The 22231-nt window shown below is 34.5% G+C and overlaps 1 protein-coding gene across 6 annotated transcripts in view; it reads right to left on the bottom strand.

The window, feature by feature from the left end:
• CCDC91 (coiled-coil domain containing 91) overlaps positions 1–22231 on the bottom strand; it is a 358743-nt gene that overhangs the window by 171152 nt on the left and 165360 nt on the right. For all 6 annotated transcript variants that reach the window (XM_032347556.1, XM_032347555.1, XM_032347558.1 and 3 more), the window contains one exon: positions 5552–5659. In XM_032347556.1, the coding sequence (XP_032203447.1) occupies positions 5552–5659 (108 nt within the window). The remainder of the gene's footprint in view (positions 1–5551; positions 5660–22231) is intronic.

The following is a 22231-nucleotide window of genomic DNA, read 5'->3' on the forward strand; positions in this document are numbered from 1 at the left end:
GTGTTGATCATTTGTAGACATTTTTGACAAGGCACTGCAGGAAAAAGACAAACTTAGTTTTCTTTTTGTAAAAAAAGCTTAAGGACAAAGTAATAATACAGATAGTTTATTTGGTATGCTTGGGTAACTTTCCACATTATACCTGTTAATAGCACTAAAAGATTATAAATAGTATGTCGTACATATTCTTCACAGAAATTTGGATTTTGCAAGTGCTGGTAGAGAGGAACTCAGAAATAAAATTCATGAATGTTATAATTCAAAAGTATGAATAATATTTAAAATTATATCTGTATCTATGCACATATACAACCCTCCACCCACAAGTACAAACTCCCACTTGCATGCATGCAAATGCTTTCTCATCTAATAAAGATTAACTTTGTTTATTACTTCCTCTTTCCTGAGGACTCTGGTCTATCAGTTTTTTTCTTTCTTACATCTTTAGGCTTTCTAAGATTGGCTCTCACCCATAAGTGTTAAAATGAGCTCAACTTCCAGGCTAAAATATCTGAGGGAAAAATTTCCCCTTCATAGCTCCCTCCACCTACAGTGCTCTCTTATGTTCATCATCTAAGCTTCCCAAAGACTTGTCTTCTGTTTCTATTGTTTCATCTCCTTTTTTTTTTTTTTCCTCATCTGATTATCCACTTTTGTTTGGCCACCATTCCACCAAAACTATTTTTTACTGGCTTTCTTGTTGTCCCATCGAGCAATCATCTGTAAATCCATACCTTACTTGTTTTGCATTATTTAAAAATGTTACCCACTCAACTTTTTTATAAAATGCTCTCTTCTCAGGATCTAGGTATACTCGGCACTTGGTTTCCTCCTTTTCTTCTTGCCAGTTTACAGTTTCCTTCACAAGCTCTCTTAGCCTATCCATTCTATATTGAGGTCCCTCAGGACCCTAGGTGGAATTATTTTCTCATTCTATATAGTCTCTGGTATCATCCACAGACATACTTTCTCTGACCTTCTACATACTTACGACTTCCAAATTCATCCACTAAAAGAGTTCTCATAGTTCCAAACTCTATATTCAACTCTCTTATGAACTCTGATCTTGAATATTCCACAGGCACTATAAGCTCAACATATCTAAAACATGAAATTTTCAACCCTAACCATGCCGCAGGTCTTAAGTTTCCTATTTCAGTGAATTGCCAAAACCAAAGATCTGGTCAACAACCACAAAAACATATTCATGTATATAAACGCATATTTATGTATATAAAATGTGTGTGCTTGTGTATGTGTAATTATATCCTTTATCATTCAACATTGACTTCCCCTCTTTTATTCCCACAAATTCTCTGGTTTCTGTTCCCTTAATATGACTCAAAACCATTAAAACCTCTCTTTCCCATACACCTACCTTATTTTGAGCCACCACCATTCTCACTAGGATAATTGTAATTGCTGTTTAACTGATTTATGTGCTTCTAATTGTCTCCCATCAAGTGTTTTTTAAACTTTACCAGAGTAATACTTCTAAAATGCAGATCTGAAGAAATGTCACTTCTCGAATTAGTATCTTTTAACATCTCCCAATTTCCTGTCAGACTACATAGCAGACAAGGTCCTTTATTATTATTTCTGTGGAATAAAATAATCTTTCATTTCATAGTCTCAAACAGCCTCAGCCCCCCCTTGCCAAACATTTACGTTATACTCTCTCATTTAACAGACTGTGAATATGCTATTCCATCTACCGCTCTCATGTGGAATTCTCAGTTCTGATATCACTTAGACCCCATGAACCCTGAACGATCTCATCACTGGTCCAATAAAGTGGTCCCTCACACAAAATGAAAGAATTATATACCCCTTTTAATATAACACTTGTTTCATCATAACTTACCACAGTTTTAACAATCATCTCATTGATTTTTACCTGCTTAATATTAATAGAAGGACTGTGCCCTGCTCATGTTATAGCCATATAATCCAGCAGAATATCAGTCATGTAAAAGGCCCACATTAAATAAGGAAGAGAGGGAAGGACAAAGGCTTGGTCTAGCATTCAAATGCTAAACAAGGCCCCAAAGTAAATGTGTAAAAATTTAAAGTTGACTTTTCAAAATCAAAGACAGATAATATATGAACTACAAGTAAGTAACCTTTCTTCTATAGCCTGGAAATCAGGAAACATGAATCCTAACCCTGGTTTTGGGAGTACCTTGACCAAGAAATCTTGTGATCAATAATAACAAATATGATAATAATTCAGTCAGTATTAGCTGAACACCTAGAATGTGCCAGGTGCTATTCTAAGCACTATGTAAATCTGATGTCATACAATACTCCTGACAATCCTGTGAGGTGAGAATTACTTGTGTATACACTCTAAAGATAAGAAAAATGAGGCACAGAGAGGCTAAGGACATTACATATAAACCATTAAGGGACAAAGGTAGGGAGTCAGATTTCAGAACACCTAATTGCAATAACTCTAATGTTTACTTGATTTTCCCTTAAATTTTTAATTTGAAAAAGAGAGACAGACAGACAGAGAGAAAGGTATGAATGCATGTGCCTGCACACACATACACATGAATGCTAAACTAAATTATTTCTAAGAAACCACCCAGCTATTATTTTTGTTAAATTAAATTTACTAACTTCAAATTTCCAATATGATTAGAGAATACAAGTGTGGGATCACCAATTTTACACTTTACATGATTTTACCTATAATCATATCCCCTTTTAGTGCCTGGTTTTTAAATAGCATTTCACCATACGGAACTGCTTCCGCTCCTCGATGTGTCCTGAGGTAGTGCTGGACTGCTCTCCACCCAGTGTTTCCAACTGATGAACACAGGATATCCTTCTACTTACTTAGGTTATTTTAAATTTCTTTCAGCCCAGTTTCGTAGTTTTCAATGGACAAGTCTCTCACCTCCTTGGTTAAATTTACCACTAAGAATATTATTCTTTAAGATCGTATTGTAAACTTAACTGCTTTCTTAATTTCTTTTTTGGATATTCATTGAGAGTGTAGAGAAACATGACTGATTTTGCGTGTTAATCTTTTAACCTGCCACTGCGCTGAATTTATTTATTAGCTCTGCTATTGGCTATTTTTGACAAGGTAATAGTAGAAAGAGACAAATTCAGCAATGAATTCACAAGAAAAGACAATTTACAAGAACTGAATTACAGTTAACAGAAAAAGTTCAGAAATTTGAGGACCTGCAAGAATAACCACCTTCCCAACCTCAACTTCTAAAAGAAATAGCTGAGAAGGTCTTTGAGCAACAAAGACCAACTAAATTCAACCTTACAGCAAGTATTAAACCAAGTATGTGTTCGTCACATCCACTGTTGAAGATTTAATCCATTAGTGTCTCCAAGCACAGACCCAACAAAGCTGTGACTGTCCTATATATATTTTCATTTGGAACAAATGGTTTGGAGAAGAGAGATCACTGAAATTTCTTCAACCCAGGTTTGCTAAATGAAGTTATTTTTAATCAGAAAAAAAGAGAAAGACAAACAGGGAAGACACAAAACGCATATAAGCATATTAAATGTAGGCAGTAGGTCTCTAAAATAACTGTGGGTTTGCCTCTGATGAATGGAGCCGATTGTAATCAAACAGATAAGGAGCCAAAAGAACCATAACCCTGAACTCTCACTATTTGCTATCTAAAATGACCCATGCCTCCCAATTTTCTATAGCAAGAAGCAGGCTGAGAAATGGTATAATCACCAATACTCAGGCATAGCCAACAAAGATATTGAAAACTTAAAATCTATAAGATCATAAAGAACAATGGACTAGAAGAAAACCTGTGCCTAAACCCTAAACAGAGAATCATGGTCATTCAAAGATCAATCTTATTCCCATAACAGAGATCTTATTTAATCTGACCACTGAGATTTCAGAATTGCTATATACTAATAATAGCTGTGCATTTCTGATTCTTTATCCTTCTTGAGAGAGACTATAGTAAACACCTTTATCTTGCCACTGTATACCAAATATGTTGAAGGTAAACAAGGTATATTTTAGTTTCTAGTTCTTTAAGTCAAAGGGGACTGTCTATCTAGACCTGATAATACAGAGACTCGGGTACATCATTCCCTACCTACCATCTAAAGATCCTGGACTTTTGAGATTGAGGCCATAGCTGTTCAGAACTTTCAGATTTTCTCCCAAAGAGACAGGTTGAGTAAATCTGCCTGTAAGATGGAGACTGAGAATATCTGGCAACCATAAGAGCCAACTGTGGTATAACTAATGCTGCTTACCAAGTATTTCCTGCTCTCTTCCTTTCAGATTCGTAGTAGAATCTCACTACTTGGCCTCATATGATGAGGTGGAGCACTATGGATATAAATTGAGAGTGGAAGTATCATTTCCAGTCCAGAATATTGAATTATTAGTAGGAAATTTGACTGGGCTCCTTTTCACTCTGCAATGATAACAGGTAATGAACCACACAGGACCTACACTACCAGGCCTATTCCTATGGGGAGGACGACATGCGACCAAGCCCCAAGATAATCCTCGGTATATATGTCACATGGGTAAGATATAAGTCTTTGCTGTGTGAAGTCAGAGCATTTAGGGTTTAACCTGGCCTGCCTCGGCTAATACATGTTTTCTGCTGTTTCACAGTTCTGTGACCTTAATTTATCTCCGTGATTTTTCTGTCCATTTACAAAGTCATATACTTCATACTTCTGACAACCTGGCATTTCGCCACCCACAAGAATATAATTGTTATATTAAATTTATAAAATTCTGTGTATTTCCTTTCAAGCCGTTTATTAAAATGATACTGAAAAAATTTAATAGAATCGACCCCAGTCTCAGTGATGCGGTGGCATATTTGTTAAGTCTCTATTTAAATTTACCCCTAATTTTGTTTTCCAAATTCTTAGTATATTTTCCTCCCATGATATAAAAAAGTTCTAGTAAATAAAGCTGGTTTTATTCTCACCTACCATATTTTATGTTATTTAAAAGTGTTGCTGTGAATTTCTTGAATATATTACTCATACTATGACACCTCCATAAATGATCTTCATCTGATTGTTCAGTGTAAATAGGCTAATCATGTCTTTAATGTCTTCTAAGACATTAAATCAAGAAAAGAAAGAAAAAATTCCATGAAAAAATTTAAATAGAGACCAACCCCTACATGCAGCAAAAGGTACTCAAACATGAATAAGTGCCTTTAAAAGTTCAAGTATTAATTATAAATCTTATAATTCTAAAAACCATTTCACATGCCATAATACATTCAGTCATCTCTTTGTCCTTGTTATTTGTTGAATAATACCATAACTCAGAAATTAACATAAAAATTATCATTAATTTATGGGAGAGTCACATATTTTAGGGTTTTAGCTCTATTTTTAGTCTTTCATGAAATTCCCAAACTTTAACATTAAGTTTACATAACCATATTTTTTTTCTCCAAAATACACCAAGGAAAGTAAATGGCATGAAACTGAATAAACAGTTATATAGCTCTCAGGGGAGGAGAGTCAAAAAACAAAGTATAAATATATAATGGATGTGCAATTTTATTACCTGAGTATTCAACAACTCTTCACACTTGTGTGCTTGTTTCTCAATTGCAGAAATGTACTGTTTTTCAATAGCTTCTACTTGTTGCTTAACTGAAGACTGCAGCAGTGCCTAAAAACAAGCAAAAAAGTCATTTGGATCACAGACAACACTTGGAGTCTACTGTTGGCATGAACATTTTTTTTGACAGTTGTACGTATCTGAAATATGATACTCTTCTGCATTACAAACTACACATTTGTGAATATTGAACACATTCATATATAACATACTTCAAGCTTTTGGTTTTAGGTTTTCCTATTGCCAACACTCTAGTTTTTTGGCTCAGATGTTACTTCCACACACCTCCTTAGAAAAGGCCAAGTCATAGAAGATGATAAAGAGGGTGAGTAGTTCTGTTAAATATAAATTCAGTTTATTGAAGACCACACAGGATGAGGAGTATATGAAAGCCACTGAAGAAAAAAAAAGAAGAAGAAGAAGAAGAAGAAGAAGAAGAAGAAAGAAAGGAAAAAAAAAAAAAAACAGACATATTTCACTGGCTGACAAAACTCCACATCCTCTCGGCAAACTGTAATATCCCATGGGCCAAGCATGATCTTCAAGACCACAAGGCAAGTAAAAGCAGATGGAAACTCTGAGCAATTTCATACATAAAAGAACTGCCCCCCAGGAAGTTCACACTCCTAATATAAAAAGGTAGAAGTCAAAGTTATGGAAGTCAGAATCTCAAGGCAGTATTCATAAAAAGTAATAAAACTTGGGAGACGGGACAAACTTAAGTGGGTAATGTAAATGCTGGAACCTGAGTCGGTAAAATATGAAGACGTTAACACTGTTCTAAGGGAAGCCAGATCAGCATTTGAAGACGTTCCACCCACTCACTTCCTTATTGGAAATGCTTAGAACATTATCTTTTTTTCTTTCCTTTTTATTAAAGCATTATATGTTATACTTAACGTGTTCCCAATATTACATTACATGCTATTTATAAATCCTAAATCATTCTAAAATATGTACTCAACCATATACATAAGAATTCTTTAGCAAATATTCTATTTTTGAAGGTCTATCTGGATAATAAACTACTCATAATCAAAATAGTAAGTTGAAACAGACACACGTCTTATAGAAAACAGACCTTTGGCACATTCACCAAGAAAAGAAAAATAAGCCAAATCTCTTAAATAATCTCTGTTTGAAAATAGATTTACTTGGTTGGAAACAACATGCATTAAGGAGCTAAATAAGTATGCAAACATTTTAAAAAACTGAGACAAAAATATTTTTTTAAAGCTCCAGATAAGTCTCAAATTTTCAGATAATTAACCTTCTTCTGCAAATGTTAAACTGTCTGATGATTCTACCACTCCTATAATTCAATAGTTGTCACTCTAAAGTCACATAGTTACTAGCAAATTAGTAAGGGAAAATAAAGCTCTGACTGAGGTTTAATTAATATTTAGAGAAGCGCTTAAGAGAGGTGCTTCAGCCCTTCAATATATACATTAGATATCCTCTTAAAGATTCCATGATCATAAATTTATGTAAGGCCCCCAAATTTAACCTCTTAAATTGTGACTAGATAATGTAAAATTATTATTTACCGTTGGCAAAATATAATATTCTATTTGTTGGACTTCAGAAAATTTAAAGAACATTACAGTTATGATAATTCTCTTGGGTCTATTCATGACATCTCCTGTAGATAGAAAAATGCCATTCTCTTTTTGGGTCTTGGATATGACAGAATTGTTTTGCTTAATGGGAAGAACTGTTTTCACTTTGCTATTTGCCATGATTTCAAATAATCCCACAGTTTAAGTACCCAATTTTAGTGGAATTATATAGATTTTTAGTAGATTATACCCTTTGGAGAAACAGGTTAAGTTAATGAACTAAAACCTTTTCCCACCATAATTAAGGAACACAATGGAGGGGCGCCTGGATGCTCAGCTGTTAAGCCTGCAGCTCTGGTTTCTGCTCAGGTCATGATCTGAGAGTGGTGAGATTAAGCCCCTGCATTGAGCCCTGTGCTCAGCCCTGAGACTGCCTGAGATTCTCTCCCTTTGCCTCTCACTCCCCCTCTATTCCTCTGTCCCTCTCCCCACTTGCACACGTGCACGTGCTCTCTAAAATAAATAAAATACAAAAAAAAAAAGGAAGCACAATGGAACAGTATTTTTTTCTAGTGATTGATTTGTACACCACATACTCACTCTCTCCCAATGAAGGAGGCAAGCATGATAGGACAATGTAAGAGTTTAAAAAAAAAAAAAAAAGAGTCAAAGCTATGGTTATGGAGTGTGGTAAAAAGCTATGCAGAAGTGACCAGCCTTTTATATAGTTTAAACCTCTCATCTTAACACCATTCAGTTACTTAAATCCACCCATCTACAAAAGACACATGAAGGTAGGTACCAGGAATACAAAGATTAAAAAAAAAAAAAAAAAAAAAAAAGTCTATCCTCACTGAGTTCAGTCTGCTGTAGAAGAGAAACATTCTCTAGGTAACCACATACCATAGCTATATGTGAGGTACATATCAAAGAAAAGATGCCTGGAGCCTCCCTATAAGTCTCACTGTTCTATGTAAAGACTATTAAATAGATAAGAATAATTGCAGTTAAGAGTGGAGGCAAGAAGGTAGCAAAATAAGCAGGTATCAAATATTTTTAAAATTTTAGATGCATAACAAGACTGTTTAAAAATTGGGCTAATCCTACTGAACACTGTATTATTAGTGTCAACAGTCCAAATAAAAGAGGTAATTTCCAAACATTTTTCTTACAACTATAATATTAATCATTATGGACACACTATAAGCACAAATTCATACTAGCCATCTGCTTTTACAGCATGATCTATCATTATATAACTGGATACTTATTTTCCAATATAATATACCATGATAACTGCTTTTACATTTCTTGTGTATCTTAAGTATAGAAATGAGCATTAATCTTAAAATTTCCCTGCAATTTATATTTTCATCTGTAATTGTGTCTATAAACATCAAAGATAAAAGGAACAATGCTATAAAGAAAAATCTGAAAGTATTTCCTTTATAAACTATTTTAAACTATTCTCAACAAATATAAAAAGCATTAAGACCCTCATTGTATGCAGAGGCAGAAAAACAAAGATATACACAAACATCCTATAATGATAAAATGCTACTAAAGGTAGGAAAAGTATTATTAATTTTCAACAGATTTATGTTTTAGCCTCAGTTCTATCAGAGATGGACGGTGTCATCCCAGGGGATTTAACTCACTGAGCTTAAGGAAAACCAATAACCATACTTAAGAAGAATTTGAAATATGCAAATAAGACTGCAGGTTCCTTTAATAAGGAACTTACTCATCTTTACTTAAGTATGTAAGTACTTAACTTACTCATCTTTAGACATCACAGTTTTGTACAGAGTTCCTTATACATAGTAGACACATGCAAGAGGTATCTGATGAATGATGATTCTTGTACTAAGATTAATATTTTTAAAAATCACTAAATTCTACCTCTGAATCTAATACTACACCATATTGTAACTAACTAGAATTTAAATAAAATCTTGAAAGAAAAAATATCATAGTGTGAATGGTAACAGTATTCACTGGAAAGTGCACTAAGCTTCAAATTATAACTACCAAGTTCATCTACCAAATTTGTTGCTAAGTATATTTAATCATACCAGGGGTTTTAGTTTTTTTAATTATCATTTTAGACTAGAAATGTCCATCCTTTCTACCTCATAGAAGAAATTTTGAATAAATAAAACAAGGTGTGTGAAGGCTGCAAAATCCTTGGAAGAAAAGTATACTACAAATTCTACAACTATTAGACCCATATAAAACAAACAAACTTAAGTCAAAACCACCCCACCCAAACATTACCCGTAAGCTGTAGATACATATTTTTAATAGAATTAAATATATGCTGGAATTTTAAAAACTATAGCCAAAGTAGACCACTACAATCTAAACTACAGTCCATTGTCTCAGCATATCCACAGTTTTTCTTCGCCCTTGAAACAGCCCAATTCTTCATCAAATTAAATAGCTTGTCCAGGTTTGCAAAGCAGATGTGTCTAAAGAACCAGATGGTGTCCAAAACATTAATGTCATGTTGGTATTTAGTATATAACCTCAAAACATGTTGTAGCTAATTTCAGTCAACAGCAATTAGAAGACTTTTAAAAGTCACCCCCAAATTTTCTATATCAATCATCTGAGTCGTAACTTAACAAATGGAGAGAGGTATAAAGCTATGGAGCAAGCTGGAAGCAAAACAGAATAAACAGCCCTCTGAAATTTAAGCCAGTCTTTGTTTAATTCACTCATGTGCCTACTCAGTACATCTACAATAGTACCTAACACACTGAAGACATTAAACAAATATGTGTTGAATGAACTGCAGAAATGTCACGATTTTGGCATGTCCAATCCTGATTATTTGCCTCTTCATAGAGAAACTATTAAAACTTTGATGTCAATGATGTCTGTAATTATATTTAGGTTAGCTTTTTGACTACAGTAGTATAGATTAATTATTGTAAAGCATCATTTGAAATCAAGCACAATTTCACCTTTCTTGAAAAAATATCACAGTTTGCTTTTCAAAAATTTCTTTCAGATCTTTTCCAATTTTCAACCAAAAATAAAATAAGCAAAATAAAATGTATCTGGAAAAGGAGTAAGTTAAAACTCTGAGGGGATGATTTCATGTTTTTTTTTTCTAGTGACGTACTCTCTTTAAGTAAAATATTACTTTAAATTTTGCAAGGCTATTAAACTATTAGCACATCTTATAATATAACCTCAACTTTTCTAACATATTGGAAGTGAGTCTGTTATTCAAAAGGAGAGCCCCCTGACTGAGATACACATGGAAAAATGATGAATCTTAATCATTTCACCAACTAATTCATCCATTTTTTTCCCCATGAACTCTACATCTCTGTTTTACAGATAAAGAAACAGACACTGGGGTTAAGAAACCGGCCCCAACACACATGAAAAGACTCAGTGGAACAAAGAACTGAATTCAGATCCACCCACTTTGCTCCTGGTTTGTCTTATCTGTTTCAACCCAATAAAGCAGATTTCTCTTCATGAGTTAAGCACATATTCTATTTGTAAAGTCACTTATTTGTTCATTCGTCATTTTTTTTTTTAAAGATTTTATTTATTTATTTATTTATTTATTTGACAGAGAGAAATCACAAGTAGGCAGAGAGGCAGGCAGAGAGAGACAGAGGGAAGCAGGCTCCCCGCTGAGCAGAGAGCCCGATGCGGGACTCGATCCCAGCACCCTGAGATCATGACCTGAGCCGAAGGCAGCGGCTTAACCCACTGAGCCACCCAGGCGCCCCTCATTCGTCATTTATTCAACTAATATTTACTGAATGCACATTTCACTCCAGACACTGCTCTAGGAGCGGGGGATACAGAGTGAACAAAACAGACAGGAGCCTGACTCTCCTGAACTACATTACTGCCTAGGGGATACAGAGAGTGGGGAGGACAAGGAGGTTTGAAATGTAGACAGCAAACCACTCCTGATGGGGTTACTGGCTATAAAAGGGGGGGGAAAAAAAAGGAAGTAAAAGAAACATGATAAAAAGGACAAAAAAAATGGAAAAGAAAATTTTTAGAAAGGCTAGTCAAGAAAGAGCTCTATGGAGAGGCAGAAATAAGAGTTGCCACCAGCAAACAAAAATTCAGTCATATAGAATATCTGAGGGAAGAACATTTCCATAAAGAAAAGAGTGCAAAGTTCAAGGCGGGACTAAGGCTGATGAGCTCAAGAACTAGCAAAAAGGCCAGTGTGGATCATATGAACTAGAGAATTCCATTAGATGCTACAGCTATTGTCCACTTCTTTTTATCTGTAACCAGGTCAAATTTCTCGCCACAGGGCCTGTGTTCTTATTGACCCCTAGACTTGAAAAGTGAATCAGAGATCAGAAAAGTGGGTAGAGGACCAGAATCATGGAGAACCATGAAAAGGCATTTTCATTCTATTCTAACTACAGTGAAAAACCCCTAAAAGATTTAAACAAGGAAGCATCTATAATCTGTTTTTTTTTTTAAATATTTTTGAACAGCACTGCAAAGTACCAAAAGCACTCAAATACTATCAAAGTTCTCCATCAATGGACAATTTGTGAAAGAATAAAAATATGTAGCATTGATCTTTGTGGGCTACTCATATATAAGTAAATTGGGAACTTATAATTAACATATCATGCATAAAATTTTTTCTATCCAGTAGAAGTAAGAGTTATGCAATTTTCCTCTCTGGTAATGAAGGGTTAATCCTAACAAGAACAAACTGAGTTTTTCATATTCTCACAAAAATTGCCACAGATATAAGTATACCTGGCAAGTAATACATACTTGAACTTCATCTGGATACTCTATTAGCATGCAGTTCTTCTATAATACTTAAGTTGATCCAGTTATTTTTTTTGAAGATTTATTTGACAGAGAGAGATCACAAGTAGGCAGAGAGGCAGGTAGAGAAAGAAGAGAGGGGGGGGAAGCAGGCTCCCTGCTGAGCAGAGAGTCCGATGAGGGACTCGATCCCAGGACCCCGAGATCATGACCTGAGCTGAAAGCAGAGGCTTAACCCACTGAGCCACCCAGGCACCCCAAGTTTAACCATTTTATAAATTAACTGGGAACAAAGACTGTAAAAATGAAGACATAGTGTCCAAACGAGGGCAACTGACTAGATTTGGCTCCAAATGTTGAGTTTGGTTTCTAACTTGTCTTAATGTTCAACAACTCTTGACTAACCAAAAACTAGCTCTTGCCAGTTTTGGGGTCTAAGACATCAATCTATAGCTCTGATGGCTTGTAGTGTGGAGGAAAAATAGTGTATGTCATACAAACAGATAATACACACATCTGTATGTATGTGTTTATTTTTAAGGTTTTTATTTATTCACTTGACAGACATAGATCACAAGCAGACACGGAGGCAGAAGAGAGAGAGGGTGGGGGAAGCAGGCTCCCCGCTGAGCAGAGAGCCCGATGAGGGGCTTGATCCTAGGACCCTGAGATCATGACCTGAGCCCAAGGCAGAGGCTTAACCCACTGACCCACCCTGGTGCCCCTGTATGTATGTATTTAAAGGCTTCTGATCAGTGACCTAGTAATCCAATTGAGGTATATTATATGGATGTCTTAGAAGAGAACATTAGACTACCCCTGAAAACAACATTTAGACATTTTAGAAAATTTGGGGGGGCTACAAAAAAAAATAATGTGATTAAATCCTATCATTGACAGGTGATTTAAAAGTGCATTGTAAAATGGAATAGGGAGTAATAACTCTTTAGAATAAAGACTTTGATCTGAACTTAAGGCTTTCATTTACTCAAAATTGGCTCCAAATTCAAGTGTAGGTCCATGGTCTCCTACTACCTAGGCTGGCAGAAATTAGGCCCTGGAAACTCAACCCTTGAGGAGAATGAAGATACATGTTTCTCCAAAGTATGTCTGAGGAGTGACAGTGATGGACTTCGTCATACTTTTTTTTCAGAAAATGGGACAGAAACAACTACCTAAAATCATGGGAAAAATGGATTAAAAAACAAAAGATCTCTTTCTTCCTTTTCCTTCATTTAAAAAAAAGAAAATTACGAAGGTCATGTTGAGTCTGTTGAAAATTTATACTTTTACAGTTCTCAAGTATTTGGAATTGCAATGATCCTCAGGTTTTTCTATGTATTTGAATTACAGTGCTGTGGTACTATACAATTCAAAAAGAAAAATGTTAAATTATGGGTGTAGATCTAAACATGGAAATTCAATATAGTCTAGCCATGTTATAAAGTACTTTGGAAGCTGTGAAAGCCAAAGAAAATCTTCAGGACAGAGGGAATCATTCCTATTGGCCTTGTTGTTAAGGGATTCTAATAACATAAGAGTTGTTACCTCAAACACCACAAAAGTCTCCCAGTGAAAATTTCTTTTGTGCCATGGACAACACATTAAAATTAAGAAGTTTCTAAAATTAAGCACAGCACAGAGGCTCTGCATGTCTGCCTCCAGATACTTTAAACTTCTGAAAAGCGGCCACATGGATATGCCTCACCCTCAGATGCCACAGTATTGTTCCTTGTGACTTCAGTAAGAGCTACAGTTTCAGTGATGAAAGAAAGAAAGGAAAGAAAGGAAAGAAAGGGAAGAAAGGAAGAAAGAAAGAAAAAGAAAGAAAGAAAGAAAAGGAAAAAAGAATTATGACTAAACAAAGCACCTAGTTACACTGAAGAACTAGGCATCTGATTTCCTGATATATCAGAGACCATCTGAATGTTGGAAATATTTGGCTTAAAGCACATGCATTAATATTCCAAGGAGGCAGGGTAATTTGTTGAGTAGAATCCTGCATCAAGGTTTGAGATGCTTGGCTTTTATATAAAACTTCTCCTCAGCCTATATGTGTTTGATAAAGCACTGTGCTTCTCTATTTCTCAGATTCCTTATCTCATAAATGGGGAGAATACCAGAGTTTCATCTCTGCCAATGATAAAGGAGTTCTATGAAATTATGACTGTTAATCTAATTCTTTATATTGATACTTCAAAATCAGATTGTTCTAACCATTCGCTGGTATCTGAGAACTAAATTCCTCACTTTCTCATGACAAATAAAACTGACGCTATGTGGATTCAAGTTAGGATCAACATTATTTTTTTATTACCAGATTTAAGATCATTAAAGTAAAGAATTTTCCTCCAAACTAATCAAGATTCATCATTCACCCAATATAGATTTCAAAGATTAGAAAAGAACGCGTTTTCCCACTGTTAAAGCTATCCACATGGAGAAAGATGAGAGGTTTCATGAAAACAAATTTTATTAGAGGACATATTGACAAAGATTAAATTTTCCTTTTTGTTTTCTTTTGATCATAAAAAGAATAACATTGATGATAAGGTAAGATCCTCGAACTGGGTTCTTTTCCAGTTAAAAGTAAGCCATATATTACAAAAGTGATAATATTTAAGGTGATATATAAAATAATTCAAATCTACTGGACTGGGCACCCAACAGTCAGAAGTCCCATCCCCAGAACAGAGAGCATGTGTCAAGGGCCTCCTCCAATGCCAAGCTCCGGCTTGATTGTATGGGATGAGAGAGAAACCCCCAAAATGGATTAAAGTGGTTCACAAGAACTATTAATATACGAACTGCTATAGAGGTACTTCACTATTAGAAAATGGCACAAAGTGGTGCTTGCTGGCTGAACATTAGCCTGCATTAGGTTGTTACAGTGGATTAATTACTAAAAACATTTGGTTACAAGAATTTCCTGCTAAACAAAAAAACAGAATAACCCTTGAACTTGGTGCTTCCATATCTTTTGAACTTTATATTGCCTATATATGTTACCTTGTCAAAAAATACTTTGAAAATAATAGAGAAAATCCTCCTGTGGCCTAAAAATTAATCCTTGGTATAAAAATATATATTCTTATCTATCAAGTATCCCCAAAGCTGATTAACAAGAACTTAAAGATAAAATCAAATCCAGCCTTCTATTCTGATACTGGGTTGCACACTAATTATAAATGTCACAGACATCTCAACATTGCACTGGACATTTTATCTCTGCTTTCCTTCCTCAGAGTCTGTGTTTTATAGTTCAGAGGAAAGAATACAGCTAACAATTCCTTTCTTACATCCTTTCAAACAGGCAAAGATTTAAAAAATTAAAGCAGCTTTTTGGGTACATACCCTCATGTGGACTTGGAAAATTAAATGAGTATATTAATAACTTTCACCAGTTTATCTTTTCTGCCTCTAGGAGCTATGGTATGCAGTCTTTCACTAACTGGAATATTGGTGGCCAATAAAAAAATGAATAACAACAAATCTATAACACATATACATCAATTTTTTCCCCTGAAGTCTAATTACCTAACACTTTTCAGGCACTAAGACTGAAAATGCCTGAATCCAGATAGACCTTGATGACAATTCAGTTCATTGGAATAAGAAGAGATTAAGAACCACATAACTGATATGCTACATTGACTGGAATAGTTACAGAAATGATACCTTCTATAGATACTACTATATAATCACTCTTCCAGCATCATTACTAGCTAATGAAACCTGTTGAATAAGCTTGGATAAAAGGAAGAATTGAGAACAGGTCAAGCTTCATCTGGTCAATGTGGAAAGATAATATTTTACCAGATAAAAGATACTTACGACAGAGTAGCCTGGATTTTTATAATAAACAAAAATCTATAATTAGTCAACAAACCCAGGTGGGTAGGGCTGATATTGATAAAATTTTCAAATCGCATCAATAGTAGTTATAAATAGTAACCTGATGAGATATAGAAAATGAACCTGTGCCATTCAAAGTACATTTTAGAAGGTAAGCCAAAAATAACCAATCGGGAAAAGGCAGGTCCTATGTGTCTTAAGAAACAGCTAACTACATAAATCCTACTCATTAATATTTTTTTAATCTTTGGAGGTATTTTTCAAGATCTGCTCTGCAGCAAAAACTTAAAATAAATATCCTCAATACAGTATGAAGTATTCCTCCCTTCCTCCCTTTGACTGTCAGGCTGATGTACCAGTCACAGTACAAAAAAGCAAGCTTTAAATATATATTAGAACAAGTTCTCCTGCAAGATTTCCAATGCCTTTTGGTTTTGGCCTGGCTGGAAAAACCACAAGAATAGCCTTGCATGCAAAATTCTGGCTTAGCCCAAGAAACTCAGAAGGCACACAAGAACTATTCTCAACTACCAAACTTTCTCAGTCCTCTACTGAGGTTAAGTTTGGTGGGAGGGATAAGAAGGGACAAGCCAAGTCGTTAGTTCCAAACCAATCACTAGTATCTAGCATGCTGTTAGGCCAAAGTCTATTGGCAACAGCAAACATCTGTATTTGTCCAGGAAAAATCTGATCACACGATAAAAGCTGGAATTTATGAGAATCCTTGTTCAATCAAATAACTGAAACTATAAATTTATTTCATACCTTTGGGTTAACAAAACAATGGAACTCAAAAAAAAATATATGACAGGTCTCACACATCTTAATACTTAGATCTCCCCTCTCTACATTAAAAGTCAGCAATCTTTAATCAAGGAAAAATATCAAAAGAAGAGAAAACAAAGTTGTTCCCCCCTCCTTGGAGCAGAACTTTATACAATACAAGTAATTCTACACCCTGGGAAAAACTGGTCTCCTAGATGTAAAATGCTCTCCCTTACAAAACAGTACAAACAACTCAAGAGTTCAAATAAAATACTAGCAAGTAGATGCCTTTGAAAAATGGAATAGAGCAGGCATGTGATACTCTAGCCCAGCATTTAACATATGGTACATTGCTAAAATTCAAAGCAATCCTTAACAAAAGGTAGTTCAGACATAATTAAACTTTACATAAAATGCAAAAGACGGACACTCTCAATAAAGCTGAGGTTCATTAACATGGGAAATGAATATATCAAGAATTTTAATCAAGATAACTTCAGAAAAACTTCAGTTTATGTAACAATTTTATATCATTTTCTACCATGAGTAGCAGACACCTCATGTGCCCAATACATTAAAACTCTGGTGTATCTTAGCCAATACTCTCATACTTAAACAATAAGAAGAGAAAACAAATATATCAGAAGATTCTCTTTGTGAGATGTTCTTAGACTAGAGAAGAATCTACCCACTATTCTTATTTTCTCATTAAAATAGTCAAGATAGTACTTTAAGCACTACTCATGTGTCAAGCACTCTTTGGGTTTTAGCATCTGGTTTATAATATACAGAATTAAAGATCATCACAGCAGTCAAGATTCAGAAACAAAGTAAAAGAGGAATGGGTGTGTGTGTCTAAATGTCTATTTTAGTGGAGACACCTTGCGATGTGCAGATATAGTTTTGTAAATACACTTTGCCTGGCCAAATGGGTGTACACGAAACATTAGGGGGAGAAAGAAAGCTCTAAATTTTGAGAAGTCTGAATACAAAACTTTTCTAGGTTTAAGATGAATGTGATGACCAGGGACTAATTTTCCTATCACCAAAAAACTGACACAAAAAAATGTTTAGATGAGGAACCCACAAGAGGGTCTAGACATATAATACATGTTAAGTCAGTACAGTTATAAATTAATTGGTGTTTGCATTTTTCTTTTTTGCCTTTTTCAGGCTATTCTGATCACCATTTTTGCTAATCTGTCAACTACATCAAAATTTAATAAATTTCAATACTTCTAATGCTTGCTATGATTTGGAAGATATCTAAATTCCTTACATTTAAACAACAAAAATAGAAAATAATTTAATCTTAAAAATAAATACATTGTGACAGAACCAAGAAAATAACCTGTAAATGTAACGTTTTTAATTAAAAACTTGGTATAGAAGATTTTCAAAAGGGAAAACTCTTTTTCTAACTTCTCTACCTTAAAGCAAAAACCACACACACACACACACACACACACACACACAAGGAAGGGTGGGGAAGTCTGTCGTCACTGTCTGTATACAGTAGCAAAACAAAAATTTTAACCAAGAAATATGTTCCTATCTTATTTGTGTCAAACTGGGATTTTTAATGAACTAGGCTCAAAGTAAGATAAAATAAAAACATGCTGAACTTGATTTCTTGAGTACTTTCAACTGACTGTAACAGCATGTTAGCAATAGTCCCAGCTTTGAACTTCAGCACACTGAGTCAACTACAGCTTTCTTTGGAAAATTCTCTCCCAAAGTTACTTAGAATAAAAAGAAAATTCATTTTAAGAATGTGTCAGCATCTGAAAAACAGCTTTAGATCAAGGACTTATACACACGCATTAATTGAATCCCTGTATAATGAGATACTTCTGAAAAGAGAAACAAGCAACAAACACATCCGTGTAAGAGGTGGAGAGCAAGATACTTTCTCTTTAAAAAATAAGACACCTTATTCCTTAAGTTACAGAATTATATCTGTTTTAGCAAATACACCTGTATTTTCTCCATGTATGACTTTCTCTGATAGTCCCTCTTTGCTATTATACCAATCCTCCACTATAAAGAAGATTTTTCTTACTGTGATCACTAATCCCACATTGGGAAAAACAGGACACAAGTTCAAAAAAAGGAAAAAAAATGCTGAATAATTTCTAGTTTTTTGGTCACAGCTAAAACTTTTGTTTCTTTTTTAACTTTCAAAAACAAAGAGAAGTCCATCCTACAGTCACTGAAATTCTGTTAGAGTATCTCTCATCTTTCTTCTACAGAAGAATTTCCCAGTGATTTCAACGGGAAACACACACATATACACAACCTGGACAGGTTCAATATTAGATGACAAAAGTGGGAAAATAATGGCAACAGGCTGAAACAGAATATTCTGACAGGCAAATAAATATAAAGGAACAAGACAATGATTAACTCACACCTACCACAGGGGCAGCAGAATGACTTTTAGAACTTTAAAGAAAATACAGTTACTTATATACCACCAATTAACAAATGATTTAGAATTTTTGGAGAGAAAATCTGCCTTGGCATATGCATTTTTAAAAAATCATCACAAGGCACCTGGGTGGCTCAGTTGGTTAAGTGTTTGCCTTCAGCTCAGGTCATGATCTCAGGGTCCTGGGATCAAGCCCTAAGTTGGGCTCTCTGCTCTGTGGGGAGCCTACTTCCCCCTCTCCCTCTGCCTCTCCCCCTCCTTGTGTGCTCTCTCTCTCAAATAAATAAATAAATCTTAAAAAAAAAAAAAAAGCATCCTGAGTAATTTATTACATACTGCAAATGATGGGAACCAAAGGATTAAGAAATCCTGGTCAGTGAAAACTGTTAAAGTCATCTTAAACAAAAAAGCATTACAGTAAAGCAACTACTCATTAACTTAAAAAAATTAAGATAGTCTACATCATGGATAATAATCCTTGACAGAGAAGACTATAGACATAAAAGAACTGCTAAGTCTGAGCCAGTGCACATAACGAAGAATGACAATTTAAAGACAAAAGCCCAATGAAACAAGTGAAGGAAAATTCTTATGTAAACAATCTTAGATGTGGCATGCTCCTATGGAAAGCCTTCCAAGATCTACATTTACTTTACTGTTGTTAATTATCAGTATAAAAGATTTTTAAAATCATGACATGGAAGAAAAAGTAAACAAAATTAAGTAAATATTATGGGAAAAGTTGGCATATATAGCACATTAGCTTATTTTGAGTTTTGTTTTCTTCTGTACTTTAGCAGAATTTCACATGTCCTTTCATCAATCTGGAGCAAGCTATTTATTTTCTAAATGATCAGAAGAATGCTGGCTTTTTAACAGGAGCCCAGGAATATGTAGGGCTGGTCCACAATCTCTTTCCCTTAAGTGGATAGTTCTAAAAAGAAAACTGAAATAAGAATTCACAATGTATCATTTTGAAAAGTAAACTCATTACTAATCAGCTGTAAAATAATGGCAATGCGTCAAAATTGCTATGCTAGAAAATTGGTATACCAATGATAACTATAACTACTATTAACGGCATTATTATTAGCCAAGTAATATACGTTATCTCACTGGATCCTCACAATGCTCCTATGAATAGGTTCTATGGTTTATTCCCCTTTTACTCAAGAGGAAATTAAAATTCATATGTAAGAAACTGCCCAAGGTCATCCTGTTCCTAAGTATCAGAAATGGGGCTTTGATCAAGGCCTAACTGACTTCAAAATAATCAATTAGCTCTACTAACAGAAGTACTTGGCAGTCCCAAAGTAGAAAGTTTTGCAGAAATGCAACACTCTTTTGGGAATTCATAGATTAAAAAAATATAAATTATTATATATCATTATTAAAGGTAGAAAAAGATAAGAATATGAGTACATAAAACATATTAAGAATACAAAATAACTTTGGATCTCCAAGTTGTTTAAATATGGGTATTTACCAAGTTCCTGCAGTGGATGGTTTGAAGTTGTAAAAATGAGAAGTTACAAAAATAACTGAATTCCAATTTGATGAGGTCAGCTAACCCACTAAACACACGGATACCTTGTTTTATTTTTCTTCATCTCATTTTGCTTCACAGATATTCCGCTTTTTATACATTGAAGGCTTGTGGCAACCCACGTGAAGCAAGTGTATCAATGTCATTTTCTCAACAACATTTCTTCACTTCATGTCTTTGTGTCACATTTTGGTAATTCTCATTATTTTAAACTTTTTCATTATTATTATACCTAAATTGCAATGATTTCCTAAAAAAAACTTTAGCAGATGAGGAGTTCCTTCCTGTGGATGAGCAAAGAAAGTGGTTTCTTGAAGTGGAATCTACTCTTGGTAAAATGCTGTTGAGAAAGTTGAAATGGCAAGAAAGGATATTACATCAACTCAGCTGATAAAGCAATAGAGACTTTGAGAGGACTACCTCCAATTTCAAAGGAAGTTCTACTATGGTATCAAACAGCATTGCATGTTACAGAGAAATCATTCACGGAGGAAGAGTCAATCAATGCAGCAAACTTCACAGTTGTCTGATTTTAAGAAATGGCCACAGATGCTCCAACCTTCAGCAGCCACCACCCTGATGAGTCAGCAGCCATCAACATCGAGGCGAGACCCTCCACCAGCAAAAAGAAGTTATAAGCTGAAATCTCAGATGATGGTTAAGCATTTTAGCAATAAAGTATTTTTAGTTAAGGTGCATACTTTTCTGGACATAATGCTACTACACACTTAACAGACTACAGTATGGTGTAAACATGACTTTTATATGCACTGGGAAACCAAAAAATTGATTTGAATCACTTTACTGCTACATTCACTTTACTGTGGTGGTCTGGAACCAAACCCACAATATCTTCAATTTATGTCTACACGGGGCTAATTAAAGGTGAATCAGAATTTTTAATTCTTTGTGAAAAGCTGAAATCATAACACGGCTTATTTCTATTTTAATTAAAAATAAATTTTAATTATTTCTATTTTTTAATTGATCACATCATTTGGGAGTTTTAATAAGTGCTATTTCATTTGAGTGTATTAGGTGCACAAATGTGCTAAGAAAATGAATTAGAACTTAAGGGGTTTTTTTGCCTTTCATTTGATTACCAATGTAAAAAAAAGAAAGATTGGCATTTAAATCATTAAGCTTTAAATTAGTATTTGAATCCATGGTAATTTGCTGAAACAAAACCCAAAGCATATTCTAAAATTTGTAAGTGGTATAATACCAGAATTTACTCATGTAAAAAAAAAGTCACATTTTAGAAAAGCACTAGAAAAAGAAATCAGCAATGATCCAAAGGTTGATGTACTCATATATGACAGGATGGTGTACACAAATCCTCAACTCTTGTCAATACGGAGCGAGATACAAAGAATGTCATGGCTCCTAGATATTCCCTGATCCCAGGATAACTTGTTAAGTGAAGAACATATGTAATAAATAATCACTATTTTAATATGTATTAAAATAAATAAGGGGGGTGGTCTGGGATTTCTGGAATGGTAACGTTAAGAGCTCAGAGAATCCTCTAACCTCATGTATCTTTTAAGCAAAAACAATCATTCAAAGTCTCTGGACATTTATCAAAGGGCTTACAATAAATTGAGCAGCATTTATTAAACAAAGTTTATAGAAACCTTGTAAGAACAGAAGGAAATTATGATACTCAACCTAGAACTTCACCCTCT

This window comes from Mustela erminea, chromosome 6 (assembly GCF_009829155.1).
Source record: "Mustela erminea isolate mMusErm1 chromosome 6, mMusErm1.Pri, whole genome shotgun sequence".
In the NCBI taxonomy this organism is placed as follows: domain Eukaryota; kingdom Metazoa; phylum Chordata; class Mammalia; order Carnivora; family Mustelidae; genus Mustela; species Mustela erminea.